General features: G+C 58.4%; 13 protein-coding genes across 13 annotated transcripts; 8 read left to right on the top strand and 5 right to left on the bottom strand.

The window, feature by feature from the left end:
- Positions 1–254: 254 nt before the first annotated feature.
- Positions 255–2,336, top strand: PSEUBRA_002082 (Drug/metabolite transporter; the record flags this gene model as incomplete). Its single annotated transcript, XM_059464773.1, has 1 exon — positions 255–2,336. One exon carries the CDS (start codon positions 255–257, stop codon positions 2,334–2,336), a length of 2,082 nt encoding a protein of 693 aa, XP_059320771.1.
- A 900-nt stretch (positions 2,337–3,236) lies between these two features.
- Positions 3,237–4,481, top strand: PSEUBRA_002083 (Glycosyl hydrolase; the record flags this gene model as incomplete). The annotated part of the gene is made up of 1 exon (XM_016435258.1): positions 3,237–4,481. One exon carries the CDS (start codon positions 3,237–3,239, stop codon positions 4,479–4,481), a length of 1,245 nt encoding a protein of 414 aa, XP_016293321.1.
- Positions 4,482–4,610: 129 nt separating this feature from the next.
- Positions 4,611–5,210, bottom strand: PSEUBRA_002084 (Structure-specific endonuclease subunit Slx4; the record flags this gene model as incomplete). Its single annotated transcript, XM_016435282.2, has 1 exon — positions 4,611–5,210. The coding sequence occupies one exon, from the start codon at positions 5,208–5,210 to the stop codon at positions 4,611–4,613; it is 600 nt and encodes a 199-aa protein (XP_016293322.2).
- A 796-nt stretch (positions 5,211–6,006) lies between these two features.
- On the top strand, positions 6,007–6,834 carry PSEUBRA_002085 (Protein-tyrosine phosphatase, SIW14-like protein; the record flags this gene model as incomplete). Its single annotated transcript, XM_059464774.1, has 1 exon — positions 6,007–6,834. The coding sequence occupies one exon, from the start codon at positions 6,007–6,009 to the stop codon at positions 6,832–6,834; it is 828 nt and encodes a 275-aa protein (XP_059320772.1).
- Positions 6,835–6,927: 93 nt separating this feature from the next.
- Positions 6,928–8,673, bottom strand: PSEUBRA_002086 (Chromo domain protein; the record flags this gene model as incomplete). The annotated part of the gene is made up of 1 exon (XM_016435269.1): positions 6,928–8,673. One exon carries the CDS (start codon positions 8,671–8,673, stop codon positions 6,928–6,930), a length of 1,746 nt encoding a protein of 581 aa, XP_016293324.1.
- Positions 8,674–9,007: 334 nt separating this feature from the next.
- PSEUBRA_002087 (Peptide chain release factor class I/class II) lies at positions 9,008–10,370 on the top strand (the record flags this gene model as incomplete). The annotated part of the gene is made up of 2 exons (XM_016435265.1): positions 9,008–9,773; positions 9,859–10,370. 2 exons carry the CDS (start codon positions 9,008–9,010, stop codon positions 10,368–10,370), a joined length of 1,278 nt encoding a protein of 425 aa, XP_016293325.1.
- Positions 10,371–10,419: 49 nt separating this feature from the next.
- PSEUBRA_002088 (Aminotransferase, class V/Cysteine desulfurase) lies at positions 10,420–11,691 on the bottom strand (the record flags this gene model as incomplete). Its single annotated transcript, XM_016435272.1, has 1 exon — positions 10,420–11,691. The coding sequence occupies one exon, from the start codon at positions 11,689–11,691 to the stop codon at positions 10,420–10,422; it is 1,272 nt and encodes a 423-aa protein (XP_016293326.1).
- Positions 11,692–11,954: 263 nt separating this feature from the next.
- Positions 11,955–12,967, top strand: PSEUBRA_002089 (Mediator complex, subunit Med7; the record flags this gene model as incomplete). Its single annotated transcript, XM_059464775.1, has 2 exons — positions 11,955–12,820; positions 12,898–12,967. The coding sequence occupies 2 exons, from the start codon at positions 11,955–11,957 to the stop codon at positions 12,965–12,967; spliced, it is 936 nt and encodes a 311-aa protein (XP_059321231.1).
- A 664-nt stretch (positions 12,968–13,631) lies between these two features.
- On the top strand, positions 13,632–18,080 carry PSEUBRA_002090 (Ubiquitin; the record flags this gene model as incomplete). Its single annotated transcript, XM_016435259.2, has 1 exon — positions 13,632–18,080. One exon carries the CDS (start codon positions 13,632–13,634, stop codon positions 18,078–18,080), a length of 4,449 nt encoding a protein of 1,482 aa, XP_016293327.2.
- A 33-nt stretch (positions 18,081–18,113) lies between these two features.
- PSEUBRA_002091 (Proteasome assembly chaperone 2) lies at positions 18,114–18,988 on the bottom strand (the record flags this gene model as incomplete). The annotated part of the gene is made up of 2 exons (XM_059464776.1): positions 18,114–18,685; positions 18,757–18,988. 2 exons carry the CDS (start codon positions 18,986–18,988, stop codon positions 18,114–18,116), a joined length of 804 nt encoding a protein of 267 aa, XP_059320773.1.
- A 337-nt stretch (positions 18,989–19,325) lies between these two features.
- Positions 19,326–20,198, top strand: PSEUBRA_002092 (Proteasome, subunit alpha/beta; the record flags this gene model as incomplete). The annotated part of the gene is made up of 1 exon (XM_016435262.1): positions 19,326–20,198. One exon carries the CDS (start codon positions 19,326–19,328, stop codon positions 20,196–20,198), a length of 873 nt encoding a protein of 290 aa, XP_016293329.1.
- Positions 20,199–20,470: 272 nt separating this feature from the next.
- Positions 20,471–21,727, bottom strand: PSEUBRA_002093 (Aminotransferase, class IV; the record flags this gene model as incomplete). Its single annotated transcript, XM_016435273.1, has 1 exon — positions 20,471–21,727. One exon carries the CDS (start codon positions 21,725–21,727, stop codon positions 20,471–20,473), a length of 1,257 nt encoding a protein of 418 aa, XP_016293330.1.
- A 762-nt stretch (positions 21,728–22,489) lies between these two features.
- PSEUBRA_002094 (Zinc finger, TFIIS-type) lies at positions 22,490–22,891 on the top strand (the record flags this gene model as incomplete). The annotated part of the gene is made up of 1 exon (XM_016435261.1): positions 22,490–22,891. The coding sequence occupies one exon, from the start codon at positions 22,490–22,492 to the stop codon at positions 22,889–22,891; it is 402 nt and encodes a 133-aa protein (XP_016293331.1).
- Positions 22,892–22,931: the final 40 nt, after the last annotated feature.

A 22,931-nucleotide genomic window follows, 5' to 3' on the forward strand; every position in this document is an offset into this window, starting at 1 on the left:
TCTCACTCAGCACTAGGAGATGAGCTTGCCAGGATCTGCTCCGCTTCTTCACTCCTGGTCTTGACTTGCTCGATCCTCGCTCTCACCATCGGCAGCACCGGCGAGTTCTTCCACAGATGCTTCGGCAGGGGTCCCGACTACGTCCTCCTTCTCACGGCTCCTAGGATAGACACCTCAACGGAAGGACCCAATTCCGATCCTGACATAACACCTCACGGAACATCCTACGCGTCGCAGCACCGCATATACTCAGCATGTCGACCAACATCTTTCGCGATAGCTATGCCGGCGACCCATCGGACAACGATGCGACAACAGCGCACAACACAAAAGGCAAGAAGCCGGGCTTTATGAGCCTGCCAGGCGGAAGCAAAGCCATCTTCGCCTTTGTACTCAGCCTCTTTGCATACACGCTCCAGACCGAGTTCGCCCAATATGTCCAGCAATCTCTCAACTACCGCAAGCCTTTCTTATCGCTATATCTTGGGCACAGCGCCTTCCTCCTGCTTTTTCCGATGCATCTCTTCTTCCTTAAATGGACCACAGGACGACCCATCACACATTATCTTCATCTCATCGCACAGAACCTTCGATGGCAGCTCGAAACACCTGCATCTACGTTACCAGATCCAAGGGCTGACGCCGTGCGGCAGCGCCTAAGCCAGGCTTCCGGAAGGGGGATACCGACAAATGGCGCCGAGTGGGACGAGCAGGCGGCGGAAAGCTTGACTCGGCGGCCGGCATCTTTTCTTGAGCAAAAGTTTGGCTTCAATGTCCTCCGTCTCGCAGGCCTCTTTGCCATCTTGACGGTTGGCATCACAGTGCCGGCGCTCAGCTGGTACTGCGCCGTGCCCATGACGTCGATGGCAGACATCACGGCTATCTACAACACCTTTTCGGTCTGGGCGCTCGTCTTCTCGGTCTGGTTTCTCGGGGAGAAATGGCAGAAGCGCAAAGTCTTCTCCGTACTGCTGGCATGTTTCGGAGTCATAGTCGTTGCGTATGGCGGCGCCGACCACAGGAAAGTGCCAAAGCCATTCGACCCCATACACGGCAAGCCGCCAGCAGATGACAGTCCAGCCGAAGAAGTGGTCCGACGCTCGATACAGTCAATCGTGGCTCGTATGCTGCGCAAGAGGGAGGACCCCGGGCAACCGTCACCGCCCGTCAACAGCGCTCACAACCCTGCTCTCGGCGATCTGCTTGCATTTATCGGAGCAGTGACGATGGCAGCGTACGAGATGGCATTCAAGCTCATTGGCACGCTGCCAGACGAGCAGAAGCAGGCCGAGATGTATTCGGCGGTGCCCGGCGGTCGCAACCGACGCTCGCGCAGCTACGTCCGCTATTCACAAGCAGCTGAGGAGGATGGGCCGCAACGACACGAGACGGAAGGACTGCTTGGCGCATCACAGTCGGAGACACGGCAAAATGGCACCAATGGCGATCTCGGCAAAGGCTTAGAAGAAGCCGGCCATCACGTTCTTGGCGACGACGAAGACGAGGAAGAGGTCGACCTCAAAAGGCGCGAATCAACACACGCGAGAAGGTACTCGACGGTAGCGGACAAGCTGCTGGAAACGGAACGTTCAGACTATTTCACCATCACTCCTCCGCCGGAACCTGCGCAACCTTTCGACGATGACAATGGAGGCAAGACGGTCAAAGTTGCAGCCGACAAGGTGCGTGTGCATGCCAAGGCGGTTCCCATCTCAAATGGTCAGCCCAAGCACCGAGACGAGGACGAAGAGTCCCAGATCACCGAATCGGAGCTAGACGAGGATGAAGAGCGACTAGTTCTTTCTGGCGCCACTCGCTTGCATCGCACGCGCTCGCAGCTCCTCACGCATCCCGTTTCCTCCGACGATCTGCGCACCTCCCTTGACGCCGCTTCCTCGCGGCCTGGCCCCAGCCGGAGGACGTCCTCGTACCGCAACGTCCAGCACGACCCGTCCATCCCGCCGCCCCTGCCGTTTGGCCTGCACGCAAATGTCATGACCGCCGGCATCGGCCTCACCACATTCACCACCTTCTGGATCCTCATCCTCGCCGCGGACGCGCTGGGGTGGGAGACGCTCGAGGCGCCGCACAACGTGCGCACCTACCTCTCGCTCGCCATGGTCGGCCTGTGCGGCATCTTCTTCAATGCCGCCTTCATGATCCTGCTCTCCCTATGGGGACCCGTGCTGGCGTCGGTGAGCTGTCTCATGACGACGATCCTGGTCGAGATCGCGGATGTGCTGCTGGGCCACCCGTTGAAGTGGTTGAGCGTCCTCGGATGCACGCTGATCGGCGCCGGATTCGCGGTGCTGGTAGGGGGAGACGACATTCACTAGATTGCATGCAGAATCGTTGGAATTCGAACGAAGAACAATCGAATTTTTGATGCTAGAATCGAGTCGGGAGAACAAAGGTGCGTGCAGGAGCGGTCGCTCGAGCCTCGTTCCTGCGGTCTGGACCACCTGCGGATCGTCGATGCCGAAGGTTCGTGCTGTCCATTGTCCGCCCCTTGCCTGACCCGCAAGAAGCTTGAAGGGATATTCTCTGGACTGAAAGATACATGCTTTGAGCTGCAGACGCAGACGCAGCCGCCGTGCACGTCGGAACCCCACTCTGTCCCTTTGTGTGGAAAAGCGGGCTTGCAGGTCGTTGCATCGCCTTGCGTCGCGATCTCCGCCCACTGTGCTGGCTTTGAAACTGTTTTGAGCTGTCAAAGTCCACTACGCCACCATGAAGCGCTCATCTCGGACTAGACCCACTTGCTCCCTTTGTGATGGAGTGGAAAAAGGCTTTGTCGTGACGAGTCGGGGGAGACAATGTGATGTGGGTATGAAGGGTTGTCATCAAGGCGTAGGCATGGCAGAAGCGACGTGACTTCAAAGCTTCGACTCTGTGCATTGTCGTTACAATAGCCCTTTGAGAGCCATTGTCTGCCAAGTGTTGGCGCCTGTGTAGAGGCCAGAGTTCTGACAACGCTGCATCTGATGCTTTTCCCTTGGCTGAGTTCCTAGCGAACTAAGCGCTCCGGCCGGAACTGAGAGACGTGCGAGACCCCTGAGCAGCGTACTCGACTTTCAGCACCCCACTTATAATCACCTCCCTCTGCGCTCTTCGTTCCTCGTGCCCCTCCTCTGATCTTCATTCATTCTCACTCAACCCTCTTCCCTCTCCTCAACCAACTGTCCCTTCCTTCACCACACTCTTTCACCCCTCTATCGAGTCGGACCACTCCAACGATGAAGCTCGGCACGTTTGCCACCCTGCTCGCCTTTGCGCTGGTCGCAATCGTCGACGGCAAAAAGCACAAAGCTCGACATGGCCACCAAAGGTCCACCGGGACCATCACGAGCCATCAGCTCGGTGTGCCCTGGGGTTGCGACCCGTCCTGCATCAAAGGTCTCAAGTCGACCGGTCGCTCCGACATCTCGTTCTACCACCACTGGCAGGATACGCGCGTCCCCGAGCTGGACGCTCTCGGTCTCGACTACGTGCCCACCTTCTGGGGCCCTTCCAAGTGGGACAAGTGGAACGCGGTAAAGAACGAACTGAACGCCGGCGCATTGCCCACTTACATGCTAGCCTTCAACGAGCCGGATGTGCAAGGGCAGTCCGATGTGGGACCTCAAGCGGCGGCACGATTGTGGATGCAGGAGCTCAAACCGTTCGCCGACCGCGGTGTCAAGGTCGGATCTCCCCAGGTCTGCTGGAACATGCAATGGTTGCAAAAATTCATGTCCGCCTGCCAGCGGCTCGGATGCGATATCAGCTTCATCGCCATCCACTGGTACGGCTCCTGGAGGGACTTTGACAAGTTCACCGCCTGGATCGAGTCGGTGCACGATGCGTACGGTTTGCCCATCTGGGTGACCGAGTACGGCATTACGCAGGCCAGTCGCGGCACACAGGCCCAGATCAAGGACTTCCACATCCGCGCCGTGCAGTGGATGCACTCGGTGGGTTACGTTCAACGATCTGCGTGGTTGGGTGGGTTCCCGGTCGATCAGAAACCCGATCCCTACCCGTCGGCGATGAACAGCTACTTCAACGGCGACGGCAGCGCTCGCGACCTCCTCTGGTGGGCAGCCAACTCGGGTGGTGGAGACTACCTCAACCTGCTCGGCAAGAGAGACGTCGCTAACCACACCCTCCACGACGACGAGATCAAGCAATCCCTCCACCCACAGTACGACGAGGATCACTGCGATTACAAGTGCCAGCTCCGCCAGGGAAGCATCGAGAAGCACGCGAGGAACAAGAAGGGCATCGTCGAGGTCAACGACGGCAAGGTGTGCGTCGAGACGCCCAGCAAGCTCGACCGAGAGGAACGCAAGAAGTTGACCACCTGTCTGCGCCAGGCGGGGGTGTTGAAGAGCGAGGGCACGGCACACGATGCGGGCAAGAACGTCTCGATGAGCCACGACAATGAGCACCGCCACGTCGGCACGCCGATGCAGAAGGGTGCTCCCGTTGAGAGCTCTTGATCCCGACAATTTCGTCGTTCTTCGTCTTCACCTCACGCTCGATGCGTTTCCTTTCGTTCTTGTCATCCTTAGGTCCCCAATTTTCAGATTCCATTGCATCCATATCTTGACAGCCACACCGTTTGTGCCTCAGTGTCGACTCCTGGGCCCAGTCAGGTCATTTGAGTAGTGACAGATGCACTGCCGATCCAACCACGTCCGCAGCTCCTCCTTGCTCTTGCCCGCGGCCATGCTGAGCCCGCTCTGCGTTGCGACGCTGACAAACTCGTCGAAGCTGATCGGCTCGTATTTGAGGACTCGATCCCACAGGGCGGGGTTGGAGCGGATGGCGGTCGTCATTGTTGTGGCTAGGGCGGGCGTTGGTTCCACTGCCAGCTCCTCTTCTTCTGCGAGGGAGGTGGCGAGGGGTATGTCGGGTGAGGTGGAGAGGGAGCGAGAGCGCCCGCGGCGTGGTTTCAGAGGTGAAGAGGTGGTGGAAAGTGGAACGTCTGGTGAGGAAGGGATGGAGCCATCAGTGGCAGACAGGGCTTCAAGCTCGAGTTGGAGCGTGTAGTCGCCCGCTTCTTCGCTTGCTTGCACGCCACTTGCGACGGGTGAGGAAGGCTGGTCCGAGTCAGAGCTGACGTCGAGGACGTACGGGTCGCTCTTGCGGCCTTTGCCTTTGCCTTCTGCCGCAAACTCGCGAGCTATTGAAGAATCGGGGAGGATGAGCTTTCGTTTCGCCCTCATTGATGGTGTCCGCTCTAACGGCGCGGTCGCTTCGCTATGGTTGTCTCCGATGCTTGAGGCCCCATTCGTAATTTGTGAGCGTTGCAGCGCCTCATGGACAGCTTTGAGTTGGTCGATGAGCGTAGATCGCTTGCGGGAGACCTTGAAGCCGTATCGCTTGACCTCGGCTTGCAGCGCTGCGAGGGACCAATCTTCGAGGGGTATAGTTGAGCCACTTGGATGCTGTTGTGTGTCGACCGTAACAGCAGCGCGAGAGGGAGGTCCCGCGACAGCGTTGGTGCTGGTACTCAATAGGCGAGTGCTGCTTAGCAACTCGATGCTAGAAGATGGAGGTGAGCTGCCCAGCTGCCCGCTGAGCCTGTTTGAACGCCTGTGCATCTCGATCTTAGAGCGTGACTTCGTGATGAGACCGGTCGTTGAGCAGCAAAGTAGATGTGAATGAATCGAGACGCCACCTCGAAGCGTCAGGATCGTTATGGCGGTCATGCGATGTTGCCTTCGTCAAAGCGGCGTTTCTTTCCTATGCGTTCCGTGACACAGCGACATGTTTGAACACCGTCTGAGAGTCGTCAGTGCAGAACCTGCCCATCAGTTGGACGCATTCACAGCATCATGACAGTGTTGTGTCGGGGCGGGTGAGGACGAGGTGGAAGAGGGAGCTTGGGAAGTGGAGGCTTCTGCAGGATGAAGAACCGAGTTCCGCTTTGACGTTTTCAAGGGTCCAACAACGACCACCACGACGAAACCTCTTGTTCCGCTTCGTCGTTCATCCTCATCCACCCAGGACGGAATCACAATGACAAGCGTACACCTCGCACCGCCCTCGGGCACATCATCAAAGCTGAGTACGTCGCCTTCTTCGTCGACGCCAATCCAGCAGGCGTCCACATCATCATCTTCCCATTCGCATCACCACCACCACCATCACCACTCGTCCTCAGCGTCGATACCCACCGCTTCGCTCGTCGAACCACCGGCGCTCTTCGCCTCGGTAGCACCGCAGATCTACCGCTCGGCTACACCAACGCCCTCCAATCATACCTTTCTGCGCACGCTCCAACTGCGCACGATCCTCTCGCTGACCGCCGAGCTGCCCTCGCCGAGTCTCACCGCATTCTGCCGCAAGCACGGTATCCGATTCCTTCACTTTGGTCTCAAGCGATGGGGCTCCGAAGACCTTCTCTCGCTCAACACCACTGACGACTCGGAACCAGCACTCGACCTCTCCTTCCTACACACCACCCAGCCAACCTCCTTCCTCACCCCCTCGCCTACACACCATCAGTCATCCCCAACACTCACGGAAGAGCTCGTCAAAGACAGCCTGCAAATCCTCCTCACTTCGTCCTACCATCCAGTGCTGGTAACGGACACATCAGGTATCCACGAGATCGGTGTGCTCCTAGGGTGTCTCCGGAAGCTGCAGAGGTGGAACTTTGCAACGATCCTCCTGGAGTACAGGCATTTCGCAGGGAACAGGGCCAGAGCGACCAACGAAAGGTTCGTCGAGATGTTCGATACGGATCTGGTGGTCTTTCCGGAGGATGGGCTGCCAGAGTGGTTCAGGGAGCAGATCGAGGAGGATGATCGGGAGTTGGAGCGGCTCGAGGGGAGCTGTGGGTGACAGTCTGGCAGAATATGTGCGAAATATACCCCTGGACTCACGCTACTTTCATTGAGACCGAATGTATGATGATTCGAATGTGTGTGATTGGCATCAGAAAGGTAGACTGAGGGGAAGATTCGCAAACGGCAACCCTGGAGTCGCCGCAGCGCCCTTTCCTGTCCTCTTCGCCCCCTTCTTGGGACTGCTGTCCATCAAACTCGACGCAGACATCTTCTCCAACTCCCTCTTGGCCTTCTTCTCCTCCTCGAGCATCTTCGTGATCTCATCTCGCACCGTTGCCAGCCACTTCATGAACTCGTCCACTGCCTCCTTCGCCCCTCCACTGCATAGCTCCTCTGTTAGCTCCCACGTGTCATCTTCGGGTCCAAAGCCCTTCCACCTGACGAGACACTTGCTGTGCGTCGGCGTGATGGTGACAATGTGGCTAACCTCATACACCTCTTCGCCGCTGCGGTCGATGGGAGGGGGCTTCTCGTAGTTGTCCGGCGGACGAGGGACAAGCCATTTGGCCGGTAGGTGGCCTGTGACCGTCGAGCTCGTGGCGGCGAAAGTTCTGACCTTCTCAGGGGCAGATGTTTTCGAGCCGTTCGAGCGGATATGGTCGAAGTCGAGACCGTCCACGCCGTCCTGATCGTCCTCGAGCTTGATCGGGCGTTCAGTCTTGATGGGACGGGGAGAGGGCGTGGGTGTGGCGGCTGAGGATGCTCCGCGACCACGCCGTCTGCCAGAACGACCCACAGCAGGCGTTGCTTCCATTCGGCCCTTCGCACGGCGATACTTGAACACTTCGCACAGGGTGTGTTCGATATCGACGACGTTGAGGCCCGGTTTGCGCGCCGGACACAGATGCGGAACATTCGCGATGCCGTACTTGGCCCAGTAGTGGTCTTGATTGGCCTGGATCCAGCGCATCGCATCGAGCTCGAAGCCCGAGACGTACTTGCCGAAGATCTCGACCAGGCCGGCGCGTGACCCAGGTCCGCAAGCTGCGAATTCTTCTTCGTTGAAGTCAAAGTGTTCCGAGAGATTGAGGTCGAGCAGCAACTGCATAGCAAGGAAGGGTCCTAGGCCTGGGCAGGTTACCAGTAGTGAGTGAGCATCTCGCATATGATGCAGCTCGGCTAGTTTCTCCGGTAGCCCAGTCCTGATCATGAGCTGGATCAGCCGCAATGTAGATTGAAAGGGGTACTGCGTCTTGAAGTCCCTCGGAGCTGGAATGAAGTACGAGCTGCCATAGACTGGGTTACCGGCGCCGATATGCGGCAGGAGGATGTTTTCGTAGGCGGCCGGCGAGAATCCTGCCAGCGTCGGAGCACCTCCCAAAGCGCTCTTGATGACTTCGTACGTGCTGATACGGGCAAAGGATCTGAAGAGGATAATGCGAAAGCACACCTCGCGTTGGTCTTGTGGGCCATCCTGGACCACATTGGTCAGGACATACTGTGTCGAGCGATCGAGCACCCTGAAGACGTTGGCAAACTTCGTAGATCGCAGGACTGGATCAGTAGTCCAGTCCTCTTGCGAGTTGCCCTCCTTCCTTTTTAGGAAAGCATCGTGACGGTCGTGTGCGTACTGGAAGAAGGTCTTGAAGACTTCTTCGTTGAGAGGGAGGTGGAGGCCGGCCAGGATGGTGACTTCGCCTTCTCGGTTTGATGAGCTGCTCGCCGTCTGAGTTGAAGATTCAGCTGGTTGTGTGGATGCTGCGAGGTCGAGACGCGGCCGCTTTGACTCAAGCTCGTCGATCTCCGTCAAAGGTGAGCCGGTGGACAGAGGCGTCAATGAGTCTCGATCCCGCTTGATGGGCTCGTTCGACGGGGCTGGCGCTGAGGGCGCCATTGTCGAGGACGGAGAGTAAAAGCAACCTCTTTGACAGCTCCAGGTGCAGCTATGTGGTGCTGTGTGTAGAACAGACGAGCTCCAATGTGATGGTCGTGAGGATGAAGCGGCCAGTGCTGTAAGGTGGGTCGGTGGAAACCCAGCATGCGGGGTCCCTGGGAAGCTCAGTTTGGACCCTGACCCGAACTCGAAGCTCGCTCGGTCACTCAGCATCGGCCACCTTCCGAGCTTGAATCAATTTTGACGTTTCGGCTTGCTTCCGTTTCATCCTCCTTCTTGTCACACACATTGACCGTCTACATCGGAGCGCTTGCGACAGCGTTCGCTACATACGATGCTCCGCACAGCGTCCGCAGCAGCATACGGGCTGCGCTACGCGGCGAGCACCTCTACACTTTGTCGGATCGCCCCGCGAGCCGCTACATCATCGAGTCGGATGAACAGCAAACGCTTCAAGTCGACGCTCAAAATCTTCCCAGCCTCCTCGTCAGCCCCTCGAGAAGTTCCCACGCCCATCATCTTTCTCACAGCCTCCAAGTGGACATCGTCAGCGCCCGCCGCAGAAGCCTTCTCACAATGGATCCAGCACTTCTCTTCCCAAGGCTACGAGTCCGTCCTGCTCGACCTAGACCCGGATCAGCCGTTATCCGACATCAAAGATTCGTCAAAGCTCATGGAGCTCTTCGAGAAAGATGCGATCGAAACTCTGCGTCAAGCTGGCTCAGCTCCGCCCTTTCCACCCGTCATGATCACAAGAGGACCTGCTTCGCTGATTGCACAGACGTATGTCTCGTCGCGGCCGCTCACGGCACTACAGCTGATCGACCCACCTATCAACAATGCGTACTTGCGCAAGGATCATCCTGAGCTCTTGCCGGGAGAGCTTGCCGAATTCGACTTCGAAGCCACCTTCCCCGTGCGCGTGGTGTGGTGTCAAGCAGAGCTGCAGCGACAGCAGGACAAACATGTACCGTGGTATGATGTGCACCGCATCGAACACGAGAGAGAGGAGGAGGCCGACGAGAGCTTGGATCGATACACGTATGTTGAGGAGAAACAGGGTGCCGAGTCAGCACAAGAGTGGCTCGAGGAGGAAGTCGGTGTGTGAGTACTGCGAATCACGCCTTTGTGCTGGAAAGTCAAAGGGCTCACGCTGACGTTCCAATCGTTCGCGATCAACAACAGATAGTCTGGACGATATCATCGATAGAAGCGAGCTTGCCGAGGAGTCGCCTGTGACGTCTTCCAGCTCGAAGTCGAACACCAGCCTGGAGCTGCCAGACTGGTTCACCGCTGGTGACTACACCCTGCAACCAGGCTCACGCAAGTATCCTCTGATACTCGACGAGAAGGACCTCGCCGAAAAGTTCATTCGAGGCTCAGGGCCTGGCGGCCAAGCCATCAACAAGCTCTCGACCAACGTGCAGCTCACTCACCTTCCGACAGGAACCAAGCTGACATGTCAAGAAACCAGGTCACGCGATCGGAACCGCGAACTCGCTCGGCGAAGGATGAGTCTGACGCTCGAGAAGCTGGTCAGAGGCGAGGGGGGCGGTAGTCGGATCGACCGGCAAATCGAAAAGGAACGCAAGAAGAAGATGAACAAGAAGAAGAAGCAGAAGAAGAGGCTCAGGGAGAAGGAGCAGTCAGCGCCCGACGAGACTAAGGCAGATTCATCGGTCAGTCAGGAACCATAATGAACGCAAGTCAAAAGGTGAATGAATTGCAAATCTAGATACATCTGTGTCAAAGCTTACCAGCCTTGACGTCCTCCATGAAGCTTGTCATGACCTCTGCCAGCTTCTGTGTCTCCTCGACCGTTACAGCGTTGTACAGGCTGGTGCGGATGCCGCCCACGGATCGGTGGCCCTTGACCTGAACGATGTTGCTCTCGGCGCACCTCTTGACAAAAGCCTCCTCCAGTGCCTCATCGGGCTTATTCTCTCCCGCCCTTGAGATGCGGAAGGTGACGTTCATCCTGCTCCTCGCGGAAGCCTGTCGCACCGTTGGCAGGTAGACGCCGTCACTATTGTCGATCAGGCCGTAGATGAGCGAGGCTTTCTTCTCGGATCGCTCCGTCGCACCGGCGACACCACCCTTGTTCTGCAGCAAGTCTGCGAAGACGAGACCAGAGGCATAGATGGCAAACATGGGTGGGGTGTTGTACAGCGAGCCGTTGTCGAGCATGTTCTTGTACACCAGCGTGGTGGGGATGCGCGGGCCTCCGTTCGGCACGCCTTGGTCGGGATCAACGATGAGATCTTTGCGAACAATAGCGACAGTGGTACCGGAGGGACCAACGTTCTTCTGGGCGCCAAAGAAGACAATGGCGTGCGCAGCGACGTCGATGGGGCGAGAGAGAATGTTGCTCGAGCAGTCGGCTACGAGGGGCACCTCCTTGCGGTAGTCCTCTGGCAGATCGTTGATCGGGAAACCGGGGTTGGGGAACTCGACACCGTCGACCGTCTCGTTGTCGCAGTAGTACAGCATGGCCGGCTTGCTCTCGACTGGGCTCAGCTTCCACTCGCTGACGGGTGGGATCGAGCCGAACTTGCCGTTGGCGCCGTCGACCTTTCGTGAGTCAATCGCGACGTTGGTGGTGGCACCCAAGCGAGCAGCTTCCTTGACAGCCTTGGCGGTCCACGAGCCAGTCACGGCGTAGTCGCAGGGTGGGCCCTTGTTGCCGTTCGACTTGAAGTAGTCTGGATTCTTGACGGCGTGCGCAGCCAGCAAGTTTAGCGCCGTAGCCGAGAACTGCTCCGTGCCACCACCCTGAAGGAAGAGGACGGCGTGGGTATCCGGGACATTGAGGAGAGCTCGCACGTCGGCTTCTGTCTTGTCCATCAGCTTTTGGAATGTCTTTGATCGATGCGAAAGCTCGACAAGGCCCATGCCTGTGCCGTCATAGTCGAGGATGCCCTGGGCAGCTTCGAGCAGGACCGAGGTGGGGAGCGAGCTGGGACCAGCACCGAGGTTGATCGTCTGCTCGCGTTTTGAGGTGTCAAGTGTCTTGCTCATGGCGCCGATGTTGCGTATAGCTCAAGATGGATGGTAGAAGCAGTGGTGGAAGGTGTTGTTCAAGTCTAACGCAGGGCTCCTTGACTGTGACTCGAGACTTGATGCCAATTTTGGAAGATTGCAGCAGCTCGCCACTTGCAAAAATGGTCGGATCTCGGATCAATGCACGGGGCCTCGCTGCTCAGAGCCAATCAAGGGTCAACGTGTTTGTGTTGTTCTCCGGCAACACACTCTTTAAACCACCGTCAACCGGGTCCATCACGATGAAAGAGGAGTACGACGAGGCTGTATCACAGCAGCAAGAGGGTGCCGGAGACAATGCCGCAGCCGGGCCCTCCAACTCGAACCAGATCAGCACGTCCTTCTTCCCACCACCGCCGCAGGTTTACAAGAAGTTCACGAAGCGCAATCTGAGGTATCTCGAGATTCTCAATTCGCATCCACTAGCAGACGACGAGACACCATGGGAAGAGCTGAATGCAGCTGAGCGACTTAAAAGGCAGACTGCCATTCTCCGGCAGCATGGCTTTCTTTTGTTGGGAAGGTCCAATGATAAGCAAGAGGGAGAAGACGTGGAGATGGACGCTGTCGAGGGTCACGACGCAGGGGCAAACGCAGCCGACCTGCCCGACTTTGACCTGAAAGCGGACCTCGAGCCGCCAAACGTCGACTGGATCGAAGAAGATGGCGGATACACCGTGTTTGGTCAGCTCTGGCCCATACCTGACGTCACGCCAACATTGGAGCAGCTGGGGATCCCAGTCCTCTACCCACTCGAAGGCACAAATCGCAAAGAGCTGCTTCTGACACTACTTCAGACACTGCTGCAGACCTACCGAGAGATCACAGCCGACCTGTTGAAACCAGCACAGCCTTACGACGTCTGGGTGCCCGCTGTGCCAGATCCCAACCTCACTCCCGAACAGCAACAGCAGCAGATGGCAACCAATCCCGGCTTCTGGACACAGTCGACTGAAGCAAAGGACAGGCTCAAGCATATGCAGAATGTGGTGGTCAACATGCAATTCCTGATCAACGAGCTCAGACCAGTGCAGGCCAGGGAGACACTCAAGCTCATCATGCAGATGCAGCTCGAGAGGCGGAAGCAAGAGACACAGCTCATACGAGAGTAAGTTGCACTTCAGCAAATCTGTCAAGAGATCAGAGAGGCCGATACTGACCCTGCTTTGCTTCTTGCGTGAACAGCCGATGTGCAAGCATGCGCACACGGGTTCAACAACTCAAAGATATGCTGGCGAAGCAGACTGATTCCTGACGCTTTATTTATAAGCTGTCTGACGATAGACCGCAATATACCCATAGCACGTCCTTAGTCTTACTGTCGTCCGGCTTGATCATTCCGACCCAAGATGATCTTGCAGGGATGACTTTGAGTGATGTCGATGCAAGAGGTCTGCGTTCAACACTTGATCGTGCTGGTGAGCTGCGATTTCTCCCCCTGATGAAACGATGGTCTAACAATATGCAAAATTGAATCTGCATCTGTGACGGCAGAGCGCAGCTTGGAAGATCGGCGGCGAGCTGACAACCGAAGGAGCGAGGCATCCGAGCACGAGCCAAGCGAAAGGGTTCCTGCGTGTGTGGGTGTGGAGACGATTCGGTCGATTCGCCTCTCTCTGTGGTCATCCAAAGCGAGAACCCTGTCGTTCGGCTTTGTGGTCCGCCGACGAAGCCAAGCGTAAGCTCTCTCTCCATCCGCGCACACACACACAAGTCGGAAGCACAGCCTTCGCCCACATCCATCCTCGCCTCTCCCATCCAGCTATATCCTTCTCGGCTTCCATCCCGGATCCTGCTTCGAATCTTATCCTTGCTCTCCTGCAAGTGCTTCTCTTCCATCCATCCAAGGAACAGATTATTGGTCGGACGTTCGAGCGACACAAGACCTGGTTGCAGCACCGGCAACAGCTGGAGCCAATATGCAGAGCCCAGCACCTTCAAGCGCAGGAGGCGCGACGCCTCAGATCGCTCTCTCTCCAGTAGAGAGGAGCGCTTTTGCGCATCTCTTCAACCTCGCCGACCCGGAGCGAACAGGCATCGTGACTGGCGATGCGGCTGTCGCCTTCTTCGCCAAATCAAAGCTCCCACCCGCTGTCCTCGGCCAGATTTGGGCCATGGCCGACAGTGCCAACAATGGCTTCCTCACACCGCCTTCTTTCAGTATCGCGTTGCGTCTCATCAGCCATGCTCAGCGAGGAGAGACCATCACTGATGCCTCCACCAAGCGTCCCGGACCTCCACCCACCATGGAAGGCGTCAATTTGCCACTGACCGCACAGCTCACCGGAGGCCAGTCAGGAAGCGCCGTTCCTACCAACATGCCCGGCGTCATCGAGATCAAGACCGAGGATCGCGCCCGCTATACTCGCATCTTTGCCAACTCCGGACCTGTGGGCGGCATCATCGACGGCGACCGCGCCAAGGAGATCTTCGTCAAGTCAAAGCTGCCCTTTGACAAGCTCGGTGCCATCTGGAACCTTGCTGATACGCAGGCTCGTGGAGCGTTGGACCTCACCGACTTTATCATCGCCATGCACTTCATCCAAAACACCATGAACGGCACGCTCAACTCGATCCCCGCTGCTCTTCCTCCCGGTCTCTACGAACAAGCCAAGGGATCCGGCGGTGCTGGCTCGCGTGTCCTTCCGGGCTCGCCTCTCGCTGCTCAAAACACCGGCGGCTCTGCCTCTGGCTTTGGCTCTTCTGGCATTCCTCGTCAGATGACTGGCTCCTCTTTCCCCCAGCCGGCCTTCCAGCCACCACAGCAAAGCGCTCCCGCGGCGACCGCTCCCTGGGACGTCAAGCCGGACGAGAAAGCTCGTGCCGACCAATTCTTTGATGGTCTCGACGTCAGCAAACAAGGCAAGCTCGATGGTGCTGCTGTCGTCCCCTTCTTCATGCAGAGCAAGCTCACCGAACCCGTCCTCGCTCACGTCTGGGACCTGTCCGACATCACCCAGAGCGGCACACTCTCCAAGGAAGAGTTCGCTGTAGCGATGCATCTGATCAACGACCAGCTTGCTGGCAAGCCGTTGCCGCAGGCGCTGCCTCCCAGTCTCGTGCCTCCCTCGATGCGGAGCTTGGACCTTCCTGCTGCTGTCAATCCGCAACAGTCCGACACCCAAAAGGACCTCTTCTCTCTGATGGACGACGATCCGCCTGCGCCAGCCATCTCCGCCTCGTCAGCTTTCATTGCCCCTTCTGCCGCAGCTCCTGTAGTCACGGGTGCACAAAGCACGCCATTTGGTAGCACCGCTGCGGCTCAGCGCTCTGCACCTGGCCCCTTCGACGATGACTTCTTCGGCGGGGGTGGGAGCTCAAGCACGCCTACGGCAGCCCAGCCTCAGCCTGTTGCAAGGGCTCTGTCGCCGGCTGCTACAGGCGGAAGCTTCGGCAGTGCTTCAGCTTTCAGGTCGCCTGGCCTCGCTTCTCCTGGTATTGCCTCGCCTTCGGCGTCCACCTCGCGTCTTGGCACCTTTGCTGCAGCCGCGCCAGCCGCCGCTGCAGGTGTCGGCGCTGGTGCTGCACTCGGTGGTGCAGGTGGAAATGATCAGAGCGCCGAGTTTGGCAACAAGTCGATCCAGCTCCAGAGCACCGAGAAGGCCGTCTCAGATCTGCAGTCACAGCGCGGTACCCTCGAGTCGTCTATTGCGACGAACGCCTCGTCCCTCGCTGAGCTCGAGACACGCCTCTCCACCGTTCGAGGTCAGCACGAGTCTGAGACCAAACTCGTCAAGGATCTCGAGGACCGCCAACAGAAGCAGAGCGCCGAGCTCAAGACGCTGCGTGAAGACGTCATTCGCGAGGAGAGCGAGCTCAGCGCGCTCAAGGCCGAAAAGGACGAGCTCGAGCAGGCCCTCATGCGTGACCGTGAAGACGTTCGTGACATGAAGAAGCGCATGAACGACGTCCAGACCGAGACCAAGTCACTCAAGGAGCAGCTGGAGAAGCTTCGTAAGGATGCTAGGCAGCAGAAGGGTCTCGTTGCGATCAGCAAGAAGCAGCTCGCGACTGCTGAGGGTGATCAGGATAAAACCGCTAGCGAGATCGAGGCGGTGCAGCGAGGAGAGCTGGGCGACGAAGAAGTTGGTGCTGCCGGTCTGGCGCCCACTTCTCGTGGCACTGCAGCCGACTCTGTGGTCAGTCCTGCCGCCAGCACGCGAAGCTACAACCCCTTTGACCGCTTTGGAGCTGGAGCAGGGTCGCAGCCTGCTACGCCCACGACGGGTCAACACCCATCTGTTGGCACTTCGCTCGCCGCTGGCGCGGGTGCAGGTGCGGTGCTGGGTGGCGTTGTCGCTGCTGCCACTCATCACGACGATGGCTCACACGAGACCCAGCAAGACACCCGTGAAGCAGATCCGTTCGGAGTCCCTGATACCGAGCCGCAGCAGGGCGTCTCCAGTCTAGGATTTGATGATGCCTTTGCAATTCCCGCCGAGTCCACTGCCACCTCTGCTTCTGCACCGGGTCATGCTCCGGCCACATCAACTGACTTCGACGACAACTTTGGTGACGACTTCGGCGCCACTGCTCAGGCCGTGCCTGCATCGAGTGCCGAGCCGACCGTCAGTGGTCGCCACGATGCCTCTGAACTAGCTGCTGCTGGTGGTCTTGGCGCTGGCGCAGGCCTGCTCGGTGCAGGAGCACTTCGCACTGACGAACCATCGAAGCAGCTCGAGTCCGACCCGGCAGCCTCCGGACCTTTCGGCAGTGACGCTACCGCGGCAGACATGAACCGTCCTGACGCAGCCGACGCAGACGAGGATGAGGACAGCTCGGATGACGAGGATGACGGACCCGAGGAGGTCGGCGGCTACAAGGCTAGAGGATACGACACGCCTGTGGGTGGCGCTGCGGATCGCTTCCCCGACGTCGACGCACAGGCAGACCAGGACGGTGCACGCACCGTTCCCGGCGGCCTTGAAGATGTGACCGAGGTCCCCGCCTCGTCAGCTCCAGTCGACCCAACTGCGATTGGCGAGATCGGCGGCCGCACTGCATCGACGACCTCTATCGCTCCTGTCAGCCGCCAAGACACCGTCTCGAGCGACCTCAACGAGTATTCCGCCCTTGAATCGGCGCAGACTAAGGATGCGGACAGCAGCCACATGGGCGCAGGTACAGCTGCAGCCGGTGGCATTGGTCTTGCCGCGTTGACCGCCGGTGCAGGCGCCTCGACCTTGGGCGAACGAGGCCACGGTGACGAAACTCCCAACGTCACCACGCCAGCGGACGACAATGTGCCTCTCAGCCAGCTGCTTGGCTCGCAGAAGACCTTGGAGCCTGCTACCGGCCTAGACCCCAGTGCCAGCCCGACTCTATCAACGAGGGCCCGACGTGCTCCACCTCCGGCTCCGGTTCGTAGCGCGACCACACTCTCGACATCTTCGGCCAACGCTCGTCCTGTTGCCCCCACCGTGCTCGCTGCTGAGCCAACCACCACTGCTGGAACCGCTGATCCCGTCACGGCTGTAGGCGAGTCCAGCGGCGCGTCCACCAACCCGTTCGGCATGGACGACTTTGGCAGCGCTCCTGCAGCTTCGACCGTGCCGCAGCAGAAGGCGACAAACGACAGTGGAAGCGGCAGCAACTTTGACGACTTTGATTCGGCATTCGAGGATCTCGGTCCCTCTGAGGCGGTTCCTACAGCGGCTGCGGCAGGTGCAACAGGTGCAACTACTGGCGGAGCGTCGACCGGGTTTGACGATGCCTTTGACAACGATTTCGATTTTGTGCCGTCGTTCAGCGCTCCTGGTGCTGCTGCGGGCGGTGACGGTGCTAGTCGAGGTGTTTCCACCTCAGGTGCTGCTGGAGCAAACAATGCATTCGACGACTTCGATGCTGCGTTCGATAGCAATGCTGGTGCTCCCAAGACGACCGGCGCAGGCGCATTCAGCGGTTCCGCTTCTGCTTTCCCAGCTGTCGGTGCAGCTGCCGGACTCGGCGCTGCTGCAGGCTCAACTTCGGCCAGCACCGCTGACCGCGGCACATCCTCGGGCTTCAGCTTTGAAGACGCCTTCGACCCCACCTCCTCTTCCACCGCCGCCGCACCCGCACCTGCACTCAACACTGCCGTGACCTCCACCTCGACTCCCGGTGTGACCTCCCCCACCGCCCCAGCCGGCACCTACGCCCCGCCCCCCGGCCCACCTCCCGGCTTCAGCTCTTCCGCTCCGCCACCCGTCCCCGCTCGCTCAACAGCCATCGCCGAGGCGGAGGACTACACAGGCGCGCTCCCGGACGACGCGGCACCCGTCAAGCAGCTCTGCGGCATGGGCTTCACGCGCGCCAACGTCATTCTCGCGCTCGAAAAGTCCAACTATCGCACAGAGAAGGCTCTCGAGCGTCTGCTCGCTTCAACGTAAGCGCAATGCAATGTATATATGGTATTCAAGTGATTAGCCGTAGAGTGAAGATTCGGCGGGCTGACCGAAGAGCGCGGACCATGAGGGCGGCTCCTTGAACGACCGATGTGACTCTGCTGCTGATGCGTGTGACGAGGAGAGAAGGTGGAGGACAACGGTGGCTAGATGGTGTGCGTCTTCCCGTGTGTCGCCTTCCGCGGCGAAGTAGAGCAGTGCACCGAGCTTGTCGCGAAGGTTGTCCTGAGATGCGACGTGGGCAAGCAGCCGTTTTGTGAGCAGTGAGCCTGGGATGTGCGGTACGCTCCCCTTACCTTCCTGCGCTGTGGGCGCGAAGGCGTCGCGTGGCGGATTGAAGGTCTTATACGAGCTGGACAGCTTGGACAGCGCCAGTGTAGACGGAGAAGACCCTGGTGGGGGAAAGGACAGTATGGGCGTGGAAAACTCCTCGTCCGTCCGCGCGGCCGCGTCGATTGAGCTCAGCCACAGTGTCTCTGCGAAGCTGCTCTCTGAGATCCAGTGTGTGAGCGCAGTGATGTACGCGGCGCTGGAAGACTTGTACACCGGCGAGCGCTGCTGAATCACTGTCAGGGTGCCGTTGGAGAAGACTGCAAGATGGTTCACTGTCAGCTTCACCATCAGGAATATAAAGGAAGCATGGAGAGGAGAGATGGCTTACCCTCAAGCGCAGTCGTCAAGTCGTCATCCCCGCTATCTGACGGTCCGACGAACGGAAAGCAGTATGCAGGATCGAATCGCCCCACCTTCGTGAGCTTCAGCGACGCATCGTGCAGCAAGAGGTCGATGGCGAGCTGCGGCACGGAGCCGATAGATACAGCGGGTATGACCAGTGTCGTACCCTGTAGTGAGATGGCCGAAGCGGTCGGTGTGAAGAATGGTGTCTGCGTCATCTTGAGCAAAGGTGATGGTGTGCGGCTGTCAAAGTGTGCTTCGAGAAGCAGGGGAAGTCAGGGTCTCGAGAAGGTGTGGAGGCGAGAAATGTGAGCTTGTTAGACCTCTTATGAAACGGGCACGGCGCGAAATGAGCTTGCGTGTTGGTCTCCCTCGCGGTTGCGCAGCTGTCTCTAGAGCTCGATCACTCCACATTGCCAAATAACGCGCTTCCAGACGCACGCTTTGTCCACCTCCAACACCACTTCCTTCCTGCCGCATCCTCACCATCTCACCTTCGCCTCGTGCTCACATCACCGTCAGCACCGACATCACCTAAGACAGGCTCATCAGACGATGGCAGCCACTCTCGCCTCGGGCAGCTCGAGCACCTCCAACTCGGGCTTTGACTTCTCCAACTATGCACGCAACACCTTTCTCTCCAACCAAGGCCTTGGAGGCTTCACAGCCACCTCCACCGGTACGACCATTGTCGGCTTGATCTTCAAAGACGGCGTCGTCCTGGGTGCCGACACACGAGCAACCGAAGGTCCCATCGTAGCCGACAAGAACTGCGAAAAGATCCACTACATTTCGGACAACATTCGATGCTGTGGAGCGGGCACGGCGGCGGACACCGAGTTTGTTACGCAGCTCATCTCGTCGAACATGCAGCTGCACGAGCTGAACACGGGGCGTCAACCGCGCGTCGTCACGGCGATGACGATGTTGAAGCAGCGGCTGTTCCAGTATCAGGGGCAGATCGGGGCGGCCTTGGTGTTGGGTGGATTCGACGCAACCGGTCCGCACCTCTTCACCGTTGCCCCACACGGAAGCACGGATAAGCTGCCATATGTGACCATGGGCAGTGGCAGCCTGGCTGCCATGGCAGTATTCGAATCTGGATGGACAAAGGATATGTCGAGACAAGACGCCATCGCTTTGGTCGCAGCAGCCATCAGCAGCGGTATCTTCAACGATCTGGGCAGTGGTAGCAACGTAGACGTGTGCGTGATCGAGAAAGGCAAGACGGAGTATCTGCGCAACTACGAGACGCCGAACGAAAGGGTGCAGAAGGAACAGAGGTACCAGTTCCCCAAGGGTACCAGCGCCTGGACCAAGGAGCAGATCTACGATATGATCAGGAAAGAGGACGTGTTGGAGATCGGAAAGACCGCTCCGACGCCTGTGGCAGCGGCGGCGGGCGAGGAACGCATGGACACTTCGTAGAGTCGATGCGAGTGTGTAATGTGGGTTCTTGCAATCAGTATATCCGTGTAGAAGGTTGGTGTGTGCTGGTCTAGGTCACGCAAGAGCCGAGATCGTTGAGTTCGCTTGCCGACCGAACGTGAGCAAGCTCGGGTTGAGACGCTTCAACAGAGTCCGCTCTCGTTCTCATTGACATCACAGCCTACGATCCTCACACAGTCGTACGCTCTCGAAGACCTAAGAAACTGTATCGAGACCATGCATTATAAATCGTCGTCTTCGTCCTCACCTCTCTACACTTCGTCAACCACAACGCTCCACTCATGCTCGACCTTGCCCAGCTGAATATCGGTGATCCTCTCCAACATCGCCTTTGCAATCGGCCCAATTCCATCACCAGCCGGGATCTTAATATCCTTGCCTTTGTACCCGACCCGATCCACAGGACTGACGACAGCAGCCGTTCCAGCGCCAAACATCTCGATCAGCTCGCCCGACTGTTCCGCCTTGATGACCTCGTGGATGCTAATCTCGCGCTCCGAGACGGTGAGGTTCTTGGGCAGCGAGTCGATGGGGTACTTGCCGCTGACGTGATCCTTTGCGATGTGGAGGATTGAGTCCCTGGTCACACCGGGGAGGATCATACCGTTCAGTGGGGGAGTGACGAGTTCCACCCCATCACCCTTCTTGAGTGCGACGAAGAGGTTCATTGTGCCTACCTCGGTGAGCCAGTGTTCCTCGCCGAAGAGCCACAAGTTCTGCTGGTAGCCTCTCCTCGCGGCCTCCAACTGGGGCAGGATACCGGGCGCGTAGTTTCCACCGAGCTTGTACTGACCCGTGCCACCAGGCCAGGCGCGTACCTTGTTTGGATCCGCTTCGAGTGCGACAGGTTTGAACCCAGTCTTGTAGTACGGTCCGACAGGGGAGCAGATGACGAACAGCAGTGCGTCCTTTGTCGGGTGCACACCGAGTGCCGCTTCTGTCCCGATCAACGCTGGTCTGATGTACAGAGAGTGCCCGGGCTCCGAAGGAATCCACCCCTTGTCCATTGCAACGAGCTTCTTGATCAACGAGATCAGCTGCTCGCCCTCAAACGTAGGGAGGGCGATGCGCGCAGCCGACGTGTTCATGCGCTTCATGTTCATGTCCGGTCGAAAGAGGCGCACTTTTCCGTTGACGTCCTTGTACGCTTTCATGCCTTCGAAGAGCGAGGGTGCGTAGTGGAAGATGACGGCGCTCGGATCGAGTTGCAACGGCGAGTAGGGGTGGATCTTGGGCGCATCCCAACCGTTGCCGCTGTTCCAAGGGATGGAGAGCATGTGGTCGGAGAAGTTGGCGCCAAAGACGAGACTCTGCGAGGGTGGAGGAGTGCGAGGTGCGTTGGACTGGGTGACGACGACGGCCGAGGCATCGAGATGCTTGAGGCCCGTGGCTTCGCCGGTCATGGGGTCGTGCGAGACCGAGGTCGACTGGAAGCGGAGAGCGGCAGCATGGCGGAACGGCGAGGGCGCCGCACGCGCGCGAAGGGCTGTTCTTGCCAATGTGATCATAATTGTAGGTATGCGATGATGGTGAACGGGGAAGAGACGGGAGCAGAGATGAAGGTCTGCTTCAATATCGACACTCGACACACTGGGTGGGGCTGCACAGACGGTCTTCTCACGCTGCTAAATTAGGTCAAGCTGCTGATGCTGTTGTCCTGTCTCATGACTCGGTCAAGCCAGCTGAAGCTGACGGCTAATTGCTTCTGACGCTCGGATATTTGGCCGGCCTGCAAACCTGTCGGCCGAATCGAAGAACGCGCCTCGATTCGACTTCAACACTCCGTTGCGCAGTCGACATCCGATATCGCTGCATTCCAAAGCTTAAACATTCCCTCCGACCACCACCACCTTCTCCACCACACTTGCTTGCTGATCCGGTAACTTCTTGCGTACGCTCTTTGTGGCTCGGCAACAGCTTCAGGTACCGAGGCCGCTGCATTCGACTCTTCAGGTCGCGCAACGAACGGAGAACGTCGATCTCCAGCCGGATCACAGCATTTACAATTCTGGCTCACAGTCCTCGTCGACGCGGCCAACCATCCACCCGCTAGCATCGCGCACACAGTAGTGTTTGTCGACTGCGCAGCCCCAAAAGATCTGCTCGAGACATTCACTTGTCCCGTTCCGCTCTCAACCACTGCCATCTGACGCTGGCACCCAGCAAAGGCGCGAAAGAGTCTTCGCTTTCAACGTCACCTCGCGGCACCAGCCTTCACCCTCGCGAGCTCGCCATCTCTTCCCCTTCCATCCGTCTTTATCCTCGCAACCATGTCCTCGCTCCACTTCTGCGCGGAGTGCAACAACCTCCTCTACCCGGAAGTAGACCGTACGAACCACGTCCTCCTCTACGCATGTCGCAACTGCAACTACCAACAAGAGTCGCGCGAATCCTTGGTCTACCGAAACGATCTGATGTCCGTAACAAAGGAACAGCCGGGTATCGTCGACAACCTGATGAAGGACCCGACGTTGAGGCGGACGCACGACCTGCACTGTCCCAGCTGTGGGCATGGCGAAGCGGTGCTCTTCCAGGACCAGAGCAAGAGGATTATGAACAGGATGATCCTGTTCTACGTGTGTTGTAGGTGCAATCATCTTTTCAGGGATCCGGTGCAGTCGGCGCCCAGCGTAGGCCCGGGACAGGTGTGGAACGATAGGAAGAAGAAGTAGGCCAGCAGAAGACTGTTCAGCCGGGCAAATGCCACATGTA

This window comes from Kalmanozyma brasiliensis, assembly GCF_000497045.1.
Source record: "Kalmanozyma brasiliensis GHG001 unplaced genomic scaffold PSEUBRA_SCAF17, whole genome shotgun sequence".
NCBI classification, from domain to species: domain Eukaryota; kingdom Fungi; phylum Basidiomycota; class Ustilaginomycetes; order Ustilaginales; genus Kalmanozyma; species Kalmanozyma brasiliensis.